Source organism: Sinocyclocheilus rhinocerous, unplaced genomic scaffold (assembly GCF_001515625.1).
Source record: "Sinocyclocheilus rhinocerous isolate Xijiao unplaced genomic scaffold, SAMN03320098_v1.1 scaffold564, whole genome shotgun sequence".
Classification (NCBI taxonomy): Eukaryota; Metazoa; Chordata; class Actinopteri; order Cypriniformes; family Cyprinidae; genus Sinocyclocheilus; species Sinocyclocheilus rhinocerous.
The window spans coordinates 2,177,773-2,194,081 of record NW_015645070.1 but is presented as its reverse complement, the minus strand read 5'-3'; the positions used below and the strand labels follow the sequence as shown (position 1 = coordinate 2,194,081).

General features: G+C 33.9%; 2 protein-coding genes across 2 annotated transcripts in view; both read left to right on the top strand.

Annotated features, from left to right (window-relative positions):
* The window catches only part of LOC107705432 (phosphofurin acidic cluster sorting protein 2-like), a 36,044-nt gene extending 34,044 nt beyond the window's left edge, over nt 1-2,000 (top strand). Inside the window, 1 exon segment of the mRNA XM_016508726.1 lies at nt 808-2,000. Coding sequence (XP_016364212.1) covers nt 808-926 — 119 coding nt within the window. The 3' untranslated portion in view covers nt 927-2,000.
* Nucleotides 2,001-4,744: 2,744 nt separating this feature from the next.
* The window catches only part of dcaf5 (ddb1 and cul4 associated factor 5), a 13,810-nt gene continuing 2,245 nt past the window's right edge, over nt 4,745-16,309 (top strand). The window contains exons 1-7 of the mRNA XM_016508725.1: nt 4,745-5,257; nt 7,679-7,822; nt 7,911-8,087; nt 8,375-8,504; nt 10,056-10,269; nt 12,909-12,975; nt 13,058-13,185. Of these exons, the coding sequence (XP_016364211.1) occupies nt 5,050-5,257; nt 7,679-7,822; nt 7,911-8,087; nt 8,375-8,504; nt 10,056-10,269; nt 12,909-12,975; nt 13,058-13,185 (1,068 nt within the window). The 5' untranslated portion in view covers nt 4,745-5,049. The remainder of the gene's footprint in view (nt 5,258-7,678; nt 7,823-7,910; nt 8,088-8,374; nt 8,505-10,055; nt 10,270-12,908; nt 12,976-13,057; nt 13,186-16,309) is intronic.

Genomic DNA, 16,309 nt, shown 5'->3' with positions numbered 1-16,309 from the left:
AAAAATATATTTATAATGCAAACCACCAGCTCACAAACTTTGACTAACAATATATACATAAATTTAAAATAAAAAAATTGCACCACCAGTTAAATTTAATATAAATCTAATAATAATTATAATTATTATAATTACATTTAAATGTTTTTTTATTTAAGTTTTTTTTTATTTATTTTTTTTATAATTTTTTTATTATTTAGTAATAATAAATTATATACCATTCAGCATTTTTTTTGGAAGAAATTAATACTTTTATTTAGCATTAGTAAAGACTTTAGCAAAAGATTTCCATTTCAAACAAGTTAATCAAAGTTGTTAAAAAAAGTATCACAATTTCCACAAAAACATATCTTCAACACACATACACGCATATATATATATATATATATATACAGGTGCATCTCAATAAATTAGAATGTCGTGATATATATATATATATATATATATATATATATATATTGAGCTTCTAATCAGCATATTAGATTGATTTCTTAAGGATCATGTGACACTGAAGGCTGGAGTAATAACGCTGAAAATACATAAATATTGTAATAATATTTCACAATATTACTTGTTTACTGTATTTACTGAATTTACTGAAGGTCTCTTAGGCTCACCAAAGCTGCATTTATTTGATCAAAAATACTTTAAAAATCCTACCGACCTCAAACTTTTGAACAGTGCTATATATTATACATACATCTCTTTATAATTTAGGTATCGATGATGTATAATTTATATTTGTGGAGTTCAGGAAAACATGGTTAAAGACTAAAGACATGCATGTTTTTTGCTTCCTCCCTACAGTGTTGATAGATGGAGTAGAATGGAATGATGTGAAGTTTTTCCAGCTTGCGGCTCAGTGGTCATCTCACGTCAAACACTTCCCGCTTGCCATCTTCGGACCCTCCAAAGGGCCTTACTGAACTACAGCCTCACATCTTCACTCCTCTACGCTACGGCTGCCTTTACACTCAGTGCTGCCTGATGTTTTTATTTAAAATATCTGCTTTCTCACGGTTTGTGTCTGTTTTTTTATTTCAGTGACATTCGATTGTTCTTTTATGAAAGACTTGATGCAGTCTTGGCAACAGGGCATATTTTTTGGACTACGTATGTTAAAACCCTCCAGTGTTTATAGTGAGATGACTAATGAACTGAATCTTTAAAACTGATCTAATTCTGTAACTAGTGAGTTTTCGGGTGGTTTTGTGTCATTCTGCAAAGCTGTATCCACACACTTCAGCAGCCAGCACACTTGTGGGAGAACAAACCAGCAAAAAGGGGAGAAAGGAACTGTGCTTTTGTTATATTAAAAGGACAAAATCTGGATTGGATTTTGCTTCGGATGGATTTTCCAGATGGCTTGGCTTTATCTTGAAGACAGCTAAAGTGTTTTCTCCATCTCTCTCGCTCTATAACCTCAGCGAGGTCAGAGAGTCTCTCGAAGGTTAATTGTGTGTTTGTGTTGCAGTCTCCACCTCGTCATATGTGGTTTACTTTGTAGGTTTGTGTGTGTGTGTGTGTGTGAGAATGTATTCACTGAAGGTACTGAACGCTAAAGCACTTTTAAAACATTACTAGATTGTGTTTTTGTTATATAATGCTTCCTGTGGTGCACAGCGCTGTTCACTCCAGCTAAAAACTGCAGCAAAGCTTTGTGGGAACTTTGGAGACAGACACTGGACTGAGTGTCTGTGTCTACATTAGATGGACCAGTGTCAAACCTGTGTGCTGCACTCTTTAAAATCTTTTTTTAATGTAAATGTTTCCTACAATGAAATGTACATTCTGTTTGGTTTGTTGGCTTGTTTGAGGATGTTTTCTTGTGAGATGTCCAGTTTCCCCCAGATGCTGTAATGGATTTAGAATAATGTGCCTAAAACATGGAGAATTTTTAGAGCAGCGATGTCGAGGTCATACTTAACCCCAAAATCAAAAGAAAATAAGTTAATATTTTGTTATAAGGGAAATGCAGCATATTTTTAGGACATGTTATTTAATTTTTAAATAACAAAAAAGTTTTTTTTATATATTTTTGTTTTTGCATTGTGATGACATATTAATGATAATTAAACATATTTACACAGCATGGTAATATTTGTTGTACTACCTTTGTTTGTTTAAAAAAAATGAACAATATATTTAATTTCCATATACATTTTTTTTAAATTTCAAGTTGCATAATTTAACATTAGTTAATGTATTATGAATTACCAGTGAATAACAATATGATTATAAATTAACAGTAACCTAGATTAATAAACAAAAAAAATATTGTTCATGAGACCAAATGCATTAACTAACATTAACAAATTGAACCTTATTGGAAAAAATCTAATGAGAATGACCTTTGAGAATACTGAGCAGCAAACTTAGAAGCAAAACATCCAAACATTAGAGTAATGAGACTCTTATTTGTCACAATTCAGAAAAACTTGATGGCCAAAAAAAAGGTGATGGTTTGAAAACTTGATGGTTTTCTTCTGATTTTGGGGTGAAATATGACCTGTAGATGTTTCATGAACACTAAACCAACAAGCTACATACATATGTCACTATATTTTAATCTCCCTAAATGTAGCATAAGAATTACAGTGTTCCACAGCCTGTGTGCATACAGTATACCTGCCTGTAGGTGACATGAACACGTGTAGATGCTAATGACTCGGTGTTATAAAGGTATTGGACATGCCTTTTTCCTAAGGCCTTTAGCGAGGCTCTGAACTATCTCTTAGTCTGCTTTGCGAGACGGTGAGATTGTTTAATCCTCGTTACTCCTATAGAGTCATTTTAAATCAAATTATATTGTGCCTCACTTGCTCCTAAGAAAGCCAAAATATGTCAGAACAAACAAATCCAACCCAGAGGGAACCATCCCATAATTTAACTCACAGACTCGCACTTGTCACGATTAATGCAAGCAAGTGGCAAACATGTGCAATGATGTCAGTGTTGTTCTATTTCTGGTCAGCAGAGGTTTTGGTGTGATTTAATGGAAATATTTCATGCTTATCCAGACTGTAAAAAGGTTCATAATTTATCATACACAGTATGTAAGGAGCTGTGAGCTGTGAGTTTAACTTATAGTTAAAGCTGTGCTAAAGAACTGTCTGTTTGCTGTTTAAATGTATACCTGCCACTAGTATTAGTTTTGTTTTGTCTTTTATTACAAATATAATTGAAAAAACTTAGCTTTTTAATTTAAAAGTTCTGCTCCAGTTATGGAGGATTACTCATAAATTTGTATTTGTAAGAAAAACTGTTGAAAAAATACTATCACTGTAATTCCTTACTGGAATTTAATAAAACTACACACACTAAGATTTGTTTTGGTCCCTGCTTGTCATTTTTATGCTTGTTGAGTGAATATTAAAAAATTGGGTATTCGATATTTGCACTTAGTCACCAAACATTGATTCAAAACATGACTTAGAGTCTTTAACTCTGCTAATATTTTCTGTGAATCACAAGATATAGAATGCCAAAAGTTTTTGAATGTTTCATTTAACATGATGTTGTAAAATTTAAATCTGAATGTAACAATTAAATATGAATCTTTTGAATCAGGATCTGAATAATTTAATATGTAATTTATAATTTAGCAGTGATTTTTACATCTATCTCTCTCTCTATATATAGTGATAATATAATTAATAACATAAGATAAATGTTATTTTTTGGTATGAGAGTGAATTTATGAAGAGTAAAGAGGTTTATTATTGTAAATTTTTTGCATTTTAATAAAGTCTAATGATAAAATAAGTAATTTAATGTTTCTATTTACATGTTTCATTTTATTTATGTTAAATGTTAAAAAATGTTACATTATTAACATCTGAGTGTAAAAGATAAATATAAATCTTTTGAATCTAAATAATTTAATATATAATATTTAATTTAATTTTAATAAATCACTGTAAAGTAAAATAAGGTTTTTACACAAAGTGTAAAAAGGTTTATTTTTATTATCTTCCAGTTTTTTAAAATAAGTCCTTACAATAATACAATATTGTATAAATAGCTTATTTTAATATGGTTTCTATTTATATTTTTAATTTACTTTAAACATTATATTGTTAACTAGATAAAGTAAACTTTTATTGTCGAGAAAGTTTTTTTTATAATGCAGCATTTTTGTTGTCTAATTTCTTGGGTGTAAAGCCAGGTAAATTGGTGCACTTTTTCCATTGAGATGACTGGAACAAAATGTCCCAATTAACCCGAATACATATTTAACAAATAACATATTTAACTAGATAGATATTAACTTATATATAAACAAAGAAATACTTCAATAGATACACATACACATGTACAGGTGCATCTCAATAAATTAGAATGTCGTGGAAAAGTTCATTTATTTCAGTAATTCAACTCAAATTGTGAAACTCGTGTATTAAATAAATTCAATGCACACAGACTGAAGTAGTTTAAGTCTTTGGTTCTTTTAATTGTGATGATTTTGGCTCACATTTAACAAAAACCCACCAATATCATCACAATTAAAAGAACCAAAGACTTAAACTACTTCAGTCTGTGTGCATCGAATTTATTTAATACATGAGTTTCACAATTTGAGTTGAATTACTGAAATAAATGAACTTTTCCACGACATTCTAATTTATTGAGATGCACCTGTATGTGCTGTACACATACAGGTTCACTTTTTAATAACAATAAAACATTCACAAATCAAGCACTGCATTAAAAGCAATACAGATTACAGAGGCACAAGTGTTCACAAATTATATAAACCGAGGCATATTACATAACATTCAATCAGAAAGTACAGCAGCGGTTCTGGTTCGGAGTTAGTGATCCGCTCTTGTGACGTCATCACCCTTGCACCGGAGCAGGAAGTGCCTGCGGTCGGTGGGACTCCAAACAACCTTCTGTTTTTGCTGCGCACTTTCATGCTTTACCGAGCAAACATGTAACGGTACATCCTCCAGCCGAAGCAGAATCCACCGAATCATACCTGAGCTCAAACCCATGACGGCCGGGACACTCTAACGGTGGCGTTGAGACTCGTTTACCGGAGGAGAGATGAAGGAAGTGCGGGGCTGCGGCGTGCGGAGCGCCGTCGGGTTCCTTTCCCGCAGGACGATCGGCGGACAGCCGCGGCTGAAGGAGGACTTCCAGAGGCGCAGACTGGCCGGCTGCTCCAGCCTCTATAAGAAGGACATGCTCGGCCACTTCGGCTGCGTCAACGCCATTGAGTTCTCCAACAATGGAGGCCAGTGGCTGGTGTCCGGTAAGATCCTCCGGTCCTGCACGCTGATCTTACTAATGTGGATCAGTGAGAGAAAGACGGACAGGAGTAGAGAACAGGCATGCAGAATAAAACATGCATTGACAGGATTGCTTTGACATCTTTAGTTTGTCAGATTGTGCATGCATGTTTTATTTTTTTTGGGCATTGCCAAAATAAAATTAAAAAACAGGTTTTAGTCTTTCTGTCAGTGATATATAAACATGTTAAGGGTGCACTCAGTAAAAAAAAAAAAGTTTTTACACAAAGAAACGCAATGACTAGAGTAATGTCATTTAAAATTATATTAGATTACATAATGCACATCCACATGAGATGAAGATCAGTCTTCTAGAAAAAGCTTTTTTTTTATTCTGCATGAAGTGGGTCGCCCCTTTATGGGCGTAACCATGTTTACATCACGTGACCAGTCTTATCGCAAAACACTAAAGTTACTGATAGTATACTAAGTTTAGTCTTATAATAAACAATAAAAAGATTTACCATGCCATAGTTCATAGATAAATGGCAAGACATTAAACACTAACTGCAAACACAGTCATAGTCACCACACCGAAAAAAAAGCCTGTCCAAGATAGTCGCTGCAACTTGTTAGAACTGCATCCAAAAATGTAAATTAACTTGTTCACAAACTTCATCCATCCAGGCTGAAGTCAGTATGAAGCCTTTATCACTAGTAGCCTACTATTAGTACAAATGAGAGCCAGATAAACCTAAACGAAACTAAGTGAATGCACCGTTGTAGGTGGTTCAGACTGTAGAAGGGCCTCAATAGTTTCAGTCGGACTCTTTTTCTTGCTGACTCATTAATTGGTTGCAGCTGTTACTGATTCTTTTGGCTTCACACATTCTTTCCTGCTCAAGTCCTTTGTATGCTTTTGCACTTGCATATTTTCAGTCTTTACATTAGGCATGTACAGTGTGGTGAATGCCGAGAGTTCCCATGCTCCTGACCTGGAAACCAGGAAATATCAGACCATTTTAAAATTGTGGTTTCAAGGCCTGGAAAAGTTTTCTAGCAATGCTTGACTTTAAAGTATTTTATCAGCTAGAAAGTACCTCTAATTTCATTCTGTTTAAAATATTTTTAACTCCAGTAATGACTAGAGAAGTCATGTAAATCCATGGGTCAAAACACTTAAAGAGAAGATTTTGAAGAGAGAATGTATATTTTTTTCCCTTTACACAGGTTTTGTACAGAAATGTAGATTAACTTTCCCTTAGTTTCACTGTGAAACTAACTGCAAAACCCTGAAATGTCAGTTTCATTTTGTACAACAGATGACACTAAAACAGCAGTAGGTTGTTAAACCATCTTTAATGGTTTGCATGGCAACAAACATGTCAATCTGTATAGTCTCACAATAATAGACTAGAACTGCTGTTCATAAGTTTGGGGTTGGTAAGAATTGTTTAATGTTTTTGAAAGAAGTCTCTTATGCTCACCAAGTCATTTAATAAAAAGTAAAAACATTGATATTGTAAAATATTACAATTTCAAATAACTTTTTTCTAATTTCCCATTTTTTAAATGTAATTTATTACTGTAATGCTAAGCTCCAATCTTCAGTGTCACATAATAATAATAATCCATCAGACATCATTGTAATATGCTGATATTTTTCTTATGATTAACAATGTTGAAAACAGTTGTGCTGCTTAATATTTTTGTGTAAACCGTGATACTTTATTTCAGGATGCCTTGATGAATAGAAAGCTTAAAAGAACAGCATTTATTTGAAATAGAAATCTTTTGTAACAGTCCGTTTTTATCAATTTAATGCATCCTTAATGAATAAACAGTATTCATTTCTTAAGATTAAAATGGCATATGGAAACTTGTCACTGTTGTAACACAAGGCAGTCACCTGAATCTCTTTCATTAGATACAAATGTGTATTTTCCAGTTGGCTCAGAATTTTATTTACGGACATAGTTCATAGATCAGATTTGCCATTCAAGTTTGTCACTTCCAGCACATCATGTCAGAGCTTTTTTGCAAGTCTCCAGATCTGTGCATTATTTTACAAACAATATCAAATGAAATAAAAAATTAACAATGAGAGTAAAGATTAAAGTAGCTCTATATTTATTTATAACAGTAAAAAGCTAAACTCTTGATGAATTCACTGAGCAGAACTTTATCACATTTAGATATTTGCACCAGCTGAGAATAAAACACCTTTTGTAGTAAATCAGAGCAGGAGTATGAGAGGGCTACATGATGTTTTTGTTATCACGACCATGAATTTCTGAACTTCTGTTGAGAACAAGCCTCCCAAACTCTTCTTTGGTGTCTGTAAACCAGCCAGATTGTGCACATATAACCTTACTTTCATACCCTCAGGAGAGTGATGCTGAAACATTTCTCTGGTGAATCTATTAATATGTCTTGTGTTGTAGGTGGAGATGACCGCAGGGTGCTGCTGTGGCACATGGAGAAAGCAATACACTCACGAGCCAAACCGATCAAGTTGAAGGGGGAGCACCTGTCTAACATCTTCTGCCTGGCATTTGACAGCACCAACAAACGTGTTTTCTCAGGAGGTAAAACTGCTCAGCTGCTCAGGTTTGTGATGCTGCAGCTGAAACAGAGGGTAGATCAAATGTCTAATGTTTCGGTCTGTCGCTGCAGGAAATGATGAGCAGGTGATACTGCACGACGTAGAACGTGGCGAGACGCTCAATGTCTTTTTGCATGATGATGCTGTGTATGGTCTGTCCGTCAGTCCTGTTAATGATAACGTCTTCGCCAGCTCATCTGATGACGGCCGAGTTCTCATATGGGACACAAGAGAACCGCCACATGGAGGTACACATTCAATAGTTGAATTTCTTGGTTTTTAATATGGCCCCCTTTTTTAATGAATCACAGAAATCACTTCAGTGTCACATGATCCTTCAGAAATCATTCTTCTATGCTAATTTGGTGCTCAAGAAACATTTCTTCTTATTATCAAGGTTGTGCTGCCTAATATTTTTGTGGAAACCATAATACATTTTAGGATTTTTTTGTGTGTGTATTCTAGAATCTTTGTTTCATCTAAATTCTGAACTGTTATAGATCCGGTGTTACTCTAATTCTGTTGTGTGTTCTAGAACCGTTCTGCTTGGCCAACTACCCCTCAGCGTTCCATAGCGTGATGTTTAACCCAGTAGAACCCCGTCTGCTGGCCACTGCAAACTCTAAAGAGGGGGTGGGACTGTGGGACATCCGCAAACCCCGCAGGTGAGATGGAGATCTGTCTGAAAAACGCACACACATTCTGTCACAGTCTATCACATTCCATCACTCTATCACTCTAATCTCAGCACTTTCACTTATGATAGAACACCATAAATACTGTGTTAATAAATCTATTTTTAGTGTATGAGTTTGAAATTTGAAAAATAAGCTCTAGTATGTAAATCAGGGGTGGTTAGTCTGCTACTAATTCGCGGATGTAAACCACAAACACAACATTTATCCATTATTTTAATTTCAAATTAAATTCCAGCATTGTGATTCTTTTTTTTTTACACAGTACTGTAATACAATCTTTTTTTGACATTGGCACATTTAAACTTAATAAATATAAACAATATATTATTTAATGCATTTGACTTTTAGATTTATATGTTAAGTTGCTCAAGCAAGTGGCAAAACATTTAAACACAGCCTATAGCCTACTTTTCTCACGTTAAAAGTAGGCTATCACAAAAATATTAAATTAAAACATACCACTGACAGAAACAGTCTGCTCTCATGCCTTTTCTTTTGCATTTAAATCTTAAAGAACTTTGTTTTTCTACCTCCACATGGGCATCTATTATGTTGCCTTGTTTATCCAAAAGTGCTATTTTCCTTGTTTTAAACCTAGCCAAAAAGCCATGTGCTGACTGTGAAACACTGTAGTCTTCAATTATATCCATTTATTGTGAAATTACTACATTTACGTGTCAATCCATATTCATTTTTACCGCGAAAAATGCGCTGTGACTTTAATTCAGTGTGTTCAAAGTTTTTATCAAGATTGGAGCAAAACTCTGCAGGACTGTGGCTGTCCAGAACTGAAGTTGGCCGCCCATGGTGTAAATAGTTGTTTTAAATTGTAGTAATATTTCACATTATTATAATTTTTACAGTATTTTTGATTAAACAAATGCATCCTTTGTGAGCATAAGAGACTAAAAAAACATTAAAAAATCTTACTGAACCTAAACATTTTAACTGAATGAGTTTTTTTTTTCAGGTACTAACTTGTTAACTGTACTTTTTCCTGCTTATTGCATAGCTGCTTACCAAATATATAAATAAATGGACATTAAATATTAATTTGAGTTGAAAGTGTTTTTGTGTGTGTGAAAAAAGTAACTGCAGAGACTGCAGAGGGCCATGAGGAATATGAAAGTAACACAGTTAGCTGCCATGGACATTGTTCAAATAAACAGTTTAGTGTCATTATACAAGTGTGTCTGGCTGCAATTGGTTAATCAGAATCAAGTGTTACAGAGAACTGTGTTTATAAGCAAAAAGGATTGCTGAACTATGTCCAGTAAAAGCTTGAACGCTTGCTTCGGTCCAAATATGGGCTGCAATCTAGCTGACAAGGCCAGCTTTTATCATCATAGCTGTCTGCTCTACTGCCTGAGACCAGCAGAGGACAGCAGAGCTTGTGTAAAGATGTTCAGAGTTTGGTCACTGCAGACATGATCTCCTGAAATAACACAAACCTGAATAATGATCTTTTATAATAACCTACTTTCCTCTGTGGTTGATATCTCTCTCTCTGTGCTGTAGTTCTCTGTTGCGGTACGGAGGGAGTTTGTCTCTTCAGAGTGCCATGAGCGTGCGTTTTAACAGCATGGGGACGCACCTGCTGGCTCTGCGCAGACGTCTGCCTCCTGTCCTGTACGAGCTCCACTCTCGTCTGCCCAGCTTCCAGTTTGATAACCAGGGCTACTTCAACTCCTGTACTATGAAGAGTTGCTGCTTTGCTGGAGACCAGGATCAGGTTAGATAAACAGGATAATCAAAACTTACAGTAGATGCCAGAACTAGTGTCTTTCATTTATTGATTGCCATCCAAAAATTGCAACAAAAAACAACTTATAAACTACCGTTAAAAAAAAACTGAGGTCAATATGATTTTTTTTTAATATAAATTAATTACTTTTAATCAAGCAGAGACCAATTAAGTTGCATATCAAATCTGCATATTAGAATGATTTCTGAAGGATCATGGAGTAATGGCTGCTGAAAATTCAGCTTTGATTACATTTTAAAATATATTCATATAGAAAACCATCATTTAAATTGTAATAATATTACACAGTATTATTGTTCTACTCTATTTTTGATCAAATAAATGCAGCCTGGTCAGCACCTCTTGGTCAGAAGTCTTTCAAATTTCACATTAAAAAAATCTGACCAAACTTTGAACTCTGCAAACAAATCTCAAATATTTTGTTATGCGACCCTGGACCACAAAACCAGTCATAAGTAGCACAATACATTGTATGGGTCAAAATTATCGATTTTTTTAATGCCAAAAATCATTAGGATATTAAGTAAAGATCATGTTCCATGAAGATATTTTGTAAATTTCTTACCGTAAATATATAAAAACTTAATTTTTGGTTAGTAATATGCATTGCTAAGAACTTCATTTGGACAACTTTAAAGATGATTTTCTCAATATTTAGATTTTTTTTGCACCCTCAGATTCCAGATTTTCAAATAGCTGTATCTCGGCCAAATATTGTCCTATCCTAACAAACCCCACATCAATATAAAGCATATTTATTTAGATTTCAGATGATGTATAAATCTCAATTTTTTTTAAAAATTGACCCTTATGACTGGTTTTGTGGTCCAGGGTCACATATTATAGTAGATATTTCACAAATTACCAATTTTTTGGTAATAGGAAGGTACCCAAGATGGAAAGGAAATGGTACTCAGCTTGTCAAGTGATCTCAACATGGCAGCCACCAAAAGACAACCTGTTCCATGTAGAATAAATCAGCGTTTATTAGGCTGCTGATTTAACTATGGCTGCTGAGATGATCTGTAATCATATTTTAAAAAGTATTATTTATTTATTTTATGTTTAATTCCTAAGTGCATCTGCATAATTAGTCTGGTTTAAGGTCATATCCATCAGACGCCGGTCAGACTGGTTTACTTAGGGATTCACATATTTTATTCAGAAACTGCTAGATGGAGCATAACAGAATTAACTAAATCTCCAAATGACACTTTTCTAATAAACCTAATCCGTCTTTCTATCTATCTGGCTGTCTGAACAATGTAGAGTGAACAAATGACTAACTTATGACTAACTTAACCAGTCCCTTTAATACATCTGGTAATGGGTAATATAAGAGTGTGTGTATGTGACAGATCACTGATTGCACAGGAGAGGTTTTGTGTGTGCATGTGTGTACATGTTTGTGTGCATTCTTGTTTGTGGGTTGGTGGACGTGTGTGTCAGTAGATGTTGAGTGTGTGTGTTTTCAGGGATATTCAGTGAGGGAATGTTGGGTTATGGCTTGTAGAAGCTTGTTTTATCAGTGTTGAATCTAAAGCTAAGCAGATGCTCTTCTGTCTGTCTGTGCGCGCTCTGGTCTCTTGGGTTCTGTGTTTGGATTTTTTGTATGTTTGTCCAGCTGTTTCTGCTCTCTCTTTCTGTCTGACTGTCTTACACCTCCTTCTACAGAACGGTGGATTCTCCTCCCTAAATTCTGTCTAACATCTGAACAGCTCAGTTTGTTTGTTTTACTCAAAACAGTTTTCAGAAATTAGATAAATGTGTCTGAAAACCTCCTCTTGGGGAAAAACTTTGTTTTTTTTCCCGTTATAAATAAAGTTAATGTTGTATGTTATTTATACACTATCATTTAAAAGTTTGGGGTCGGTAAGATTATTTTAAGCAAAGTCTTAAATGCTCACCAAGGCTGCAATACTGTAATATTGTGAAATATCATTACAATTTAAAATAACTGTTTTCTATTTTAATATATTTTAAAATGTCATTTATTTCTGTGATGCCAAAGCTGAATTTTCAGCAGCCATTACTCCAGTCTTCAGTGTCACATGATCCTAAAGAAGTCATTCTAAGATGGTGATTTGGTGAAACATTCCTTATTATTATCAATGGTGAAAACAGTTGTGCTACTTAATATTTTTGTGCAAATTGTGATTGTGGAAACCTTTGATTTTAATAGAAGGTCCTTATTTATTTTACAATATAAAGCTCTTTGCTGTCACTTTTGATCAATTTAATGCATCCTTACAGAATAAAACTATTCATTTCTTTAAAAAAAATATTTTTTGTGGAAACTGATAAATTTTTTTCAGGATTCTTTGGTGAATAGAAAGTTTCAAGAACCTTTATTTAGAACAACACAGCATTTATTTTAAATAAAAAATCTTTTGTAAAGATTATAAATGCATTTAACTGTCACTTTTAATCAGTTTAATCGTAAGTAATTCTTTAAAAAAAAATCTCTAAATATTTGAATGGTGGTATACGTTAATTTTTTTTATATAGTTCTTGAAACTTCTCTTTGCAGACCGTGCCATATTTCTCTAGAACTCTGTGACATAATTGGTTAGTGTGTGTGTAATAATATATATTTGTCTTTTCAGTACATCTTGTCTGGCTCAGATGATTTTAACCTTTACATGTGGAGAATCCCCAGTGACCCTGAAGCAGGTAAACACAGTCACTCATGCACAGGCTAACCGTGTCTGATGTTATTATTATTTATGGACTCATTCTCTCTCTGTCTCGTCAGGAGGTCCGGGTCGAGTGGTGAACAGGGCTTTTTTGGTTCTGAAAGGTCATCGGTCCATCGTGAATCAGGTCCGCTTTAACCCTCACACGTACATGATCTGCTCCTCGGGGGTGGAGAAGGTCATTAAGGTTAGTTGTTACTCTTATACAAACATTATAAAAAACATATTGAGCATCAGAACAAACTAAACAGAAGAGATAGTTCATCAAAAATATTATTTAGTAAATTCTAGGAGTAAATTCTGTCATAATTTACTCATCATTATGTTGTTCTAAACCTTTATGACTGTCTTTCTTTAATGGATCACAAAAAGAGATGTTTTCTCTGCTTTTTTGATACTACTGTAAAAATGAATGGGGATGGTTGGATTTAAATGACTATAAAAGTAATTGATGTTGGTGTTTATTGAAAATCTTTCCCTTTACTGTAGCTCTCCAGTCTCATTTTTGACACCGCTGGTTCTCACATATGCTTTAAAAAAAAAGAAGAAATTAATACTTTTATTCAGAAAGGACACATTAAATTAATCAAAAGTGACAGCAAAGACATTTATAATTTTACAAAATAATTCTACACAAGTGTAAATTTTAAAATATATTAAAATAGAAAACGGTTATTTTCAAATTGTAATAATTTGTCACAATATTACTGTTTTTACTGTATTTTTTTATTAAATAAAAAACCTTGGTGAGCATAAGAGACTTTGACAGGACTTTAATTTCAGTCTGGTCATCGCACAAACATACGAATACAGTCCACAAGGCATTTTACCTTCTTTTGTGATACTTTTGGGGTGTATTTTTATCATATTTGAAGCTGAACCGCATCTGTTGACATTCATTTAGATTTTGTGGAAGAGAGCAGCGTAAACATTCTACCTTATGTTTTCTTTTTCTGTTATGTGGAAGAAAGTCATACGGGTTTGGAACATGAGGGTGAATAAATGGACGATATGTGATTTCTGGGTAAACCATTTCTGCCTGACACGAGCAGACCTGCCACACACACACACACACACACACACACATAGAAGAAAAGATTCGGCGTGTGTTAGAAAGATCATCGTGTCTGAACTTGTGTCTGTCCTACATTTAGTCTTAAATGAATTTCTGCTGTCGCTGGTTGAGCCACACCTAAAACCCTAAAGGCACAGAATCTCGGCATGATTTTGTCTCACTGACCTTTCACGGTTTATTTGCCTATATCATTATGAAGCAGAGAGTTACAGCTTCACAACTGCAGCTTCCTAAACAAATATAACGTAATCAGCGGTTACTTGTTGCGATGTCATCATGACCACAAGGTCTCCATTTTTCGATGTCGTTATCCAGCTGTCATGTTCTACGTGAGTTTGTTTCTTCAGTGTTGTCGTGCTATTGTGAGACTATCTTTTGCTGGTGGTTCTTGTGAAATCTTGTTTGGCAGGCAGTAGATGTTGAGTAACGCTAGAACGCTGTGGGCCTGTTCTTACTCATTAAACTCAAGAGTCAAGTTTGTCAGAGACCAGCATGGCATGTTTTTTTGCAACACACAAACAGACACACATCTGCTGTGTTTGTACAGACATAAAAGTGGCTACAGTGATTTATACACATTCAGTTCTGTAATAATTCTTGAACATTGTCAACTGCGTTTGGAGTCTATAAATATTTTTTATGTTTTTGAAATAGTCTCTTATGCTGACCAAGGCTATATTTATTTAATAAAAAATACAGTAAACACAGTAATATTGGGAATTTTATTACTATTTAAAATTTAAAATAACTTATTTTTTATTTTAATGTATTTTAAAATGGAATTTATTCCTCTGATGACAAAGCTGAATTTTCAGCATCATTACTCTAGCCTTCAGTGTCACATGATCCTTCAGAAATCATTCTAATATGTTCAAGAAACATTTCTTAATATTATAAATGTTTAAATTCAGGATTCTTTGATGAATAGAGTATTTAAAAGAACAGCGTTTATTTAAAATAGAAATCTTTTGTAATATTTTAAATGTCTTTATTGTCAATTGATCAATTTAATGCTTCCTTGCTGAATTTTTTATTTTTTTATTTTTTTGCTGACCCTTAACTTTTAAACGGTAGTGTATGAAATTTTATATTATAATAATTAGATTAATCACGAAGTCGCAGTTATTGACAGTAAGGAATAAAACAAATCTTAAAAATGGAAAAATGCCTTTTTTTGTGAATTTTTAATCTAAATGTTGATTTCTTTAGCTTTGAGACATGATATATATTTTTTAATCTTACTATAATCTTTTATCTTATATGCTTTAAACTCCGTAAAACTGCTTTGGACCAATATTTTTTTTTTTTATAAATTCTATAAAAATAATTCTGAATAGAAAGAAGTTTATACATCTAGCATTAATACTGGTAGGAAAAAGATGCACTATCAGCTTAATACAAAGTAAACAAAAATAGTTTTCTTTATATACATATACATATATACTAGTGTGTGTGTGTGTATATATATATACTAGTGTGTGTGTGTGTGTATATATATATATATATATATACATGTATGTATGTATGTAATGATTCAGTCCACTGAAGGCGAGCGTAGTGAGAACCTATGTGCAGTTTTATTTACAAGTGATCCAAACAATAAACGAGCTGTGTCGTCATCAGCACTCCTGCAGTCGCTCTGAAAAAGCTGCACTAGCTGAGTCAGCCGGCTGCTCTCGAAACACTGACATGACAGAACATGACTGAGGCCTAACTACAAAATAAAAGACATAAGACATGAAGACAATGAACAAGAAACAAAACCCAAACACCACATTACATTATATATACAGGTGCATCTCAATAAATTAGAATGTCGACACTATCGCGGTACTTTGATGCCACACGTGACAGTGACGTAGAGTCGGCGCCGGTTCAAGTCGGACAAAATTTCTAACTGGCATGTAATGCTTCAAGTCAGCCGCCGATCGGTTTGCGCGGTGCGGCATGAAGTCAAACGCACCTAATAAGCACAAGACACATGACTAAAACAACCAATCAGAACATAACACACAGAGAAGGGAATCACATGACAGAACATGACTGAGGCCTAACTACAAAATAAAAGACATAAGACATGAAGACAATGAACAAGAAACAAAACCCAAACACCACATTACATTATATATACAGGTGCATCTCAATAAATTAGAATGTCGTGAAAAATTCATTTATTTCAGTAATTCAACTCAAATTGTGAAACTTGTGTATTAAATAAATTCAATGCACACAGACT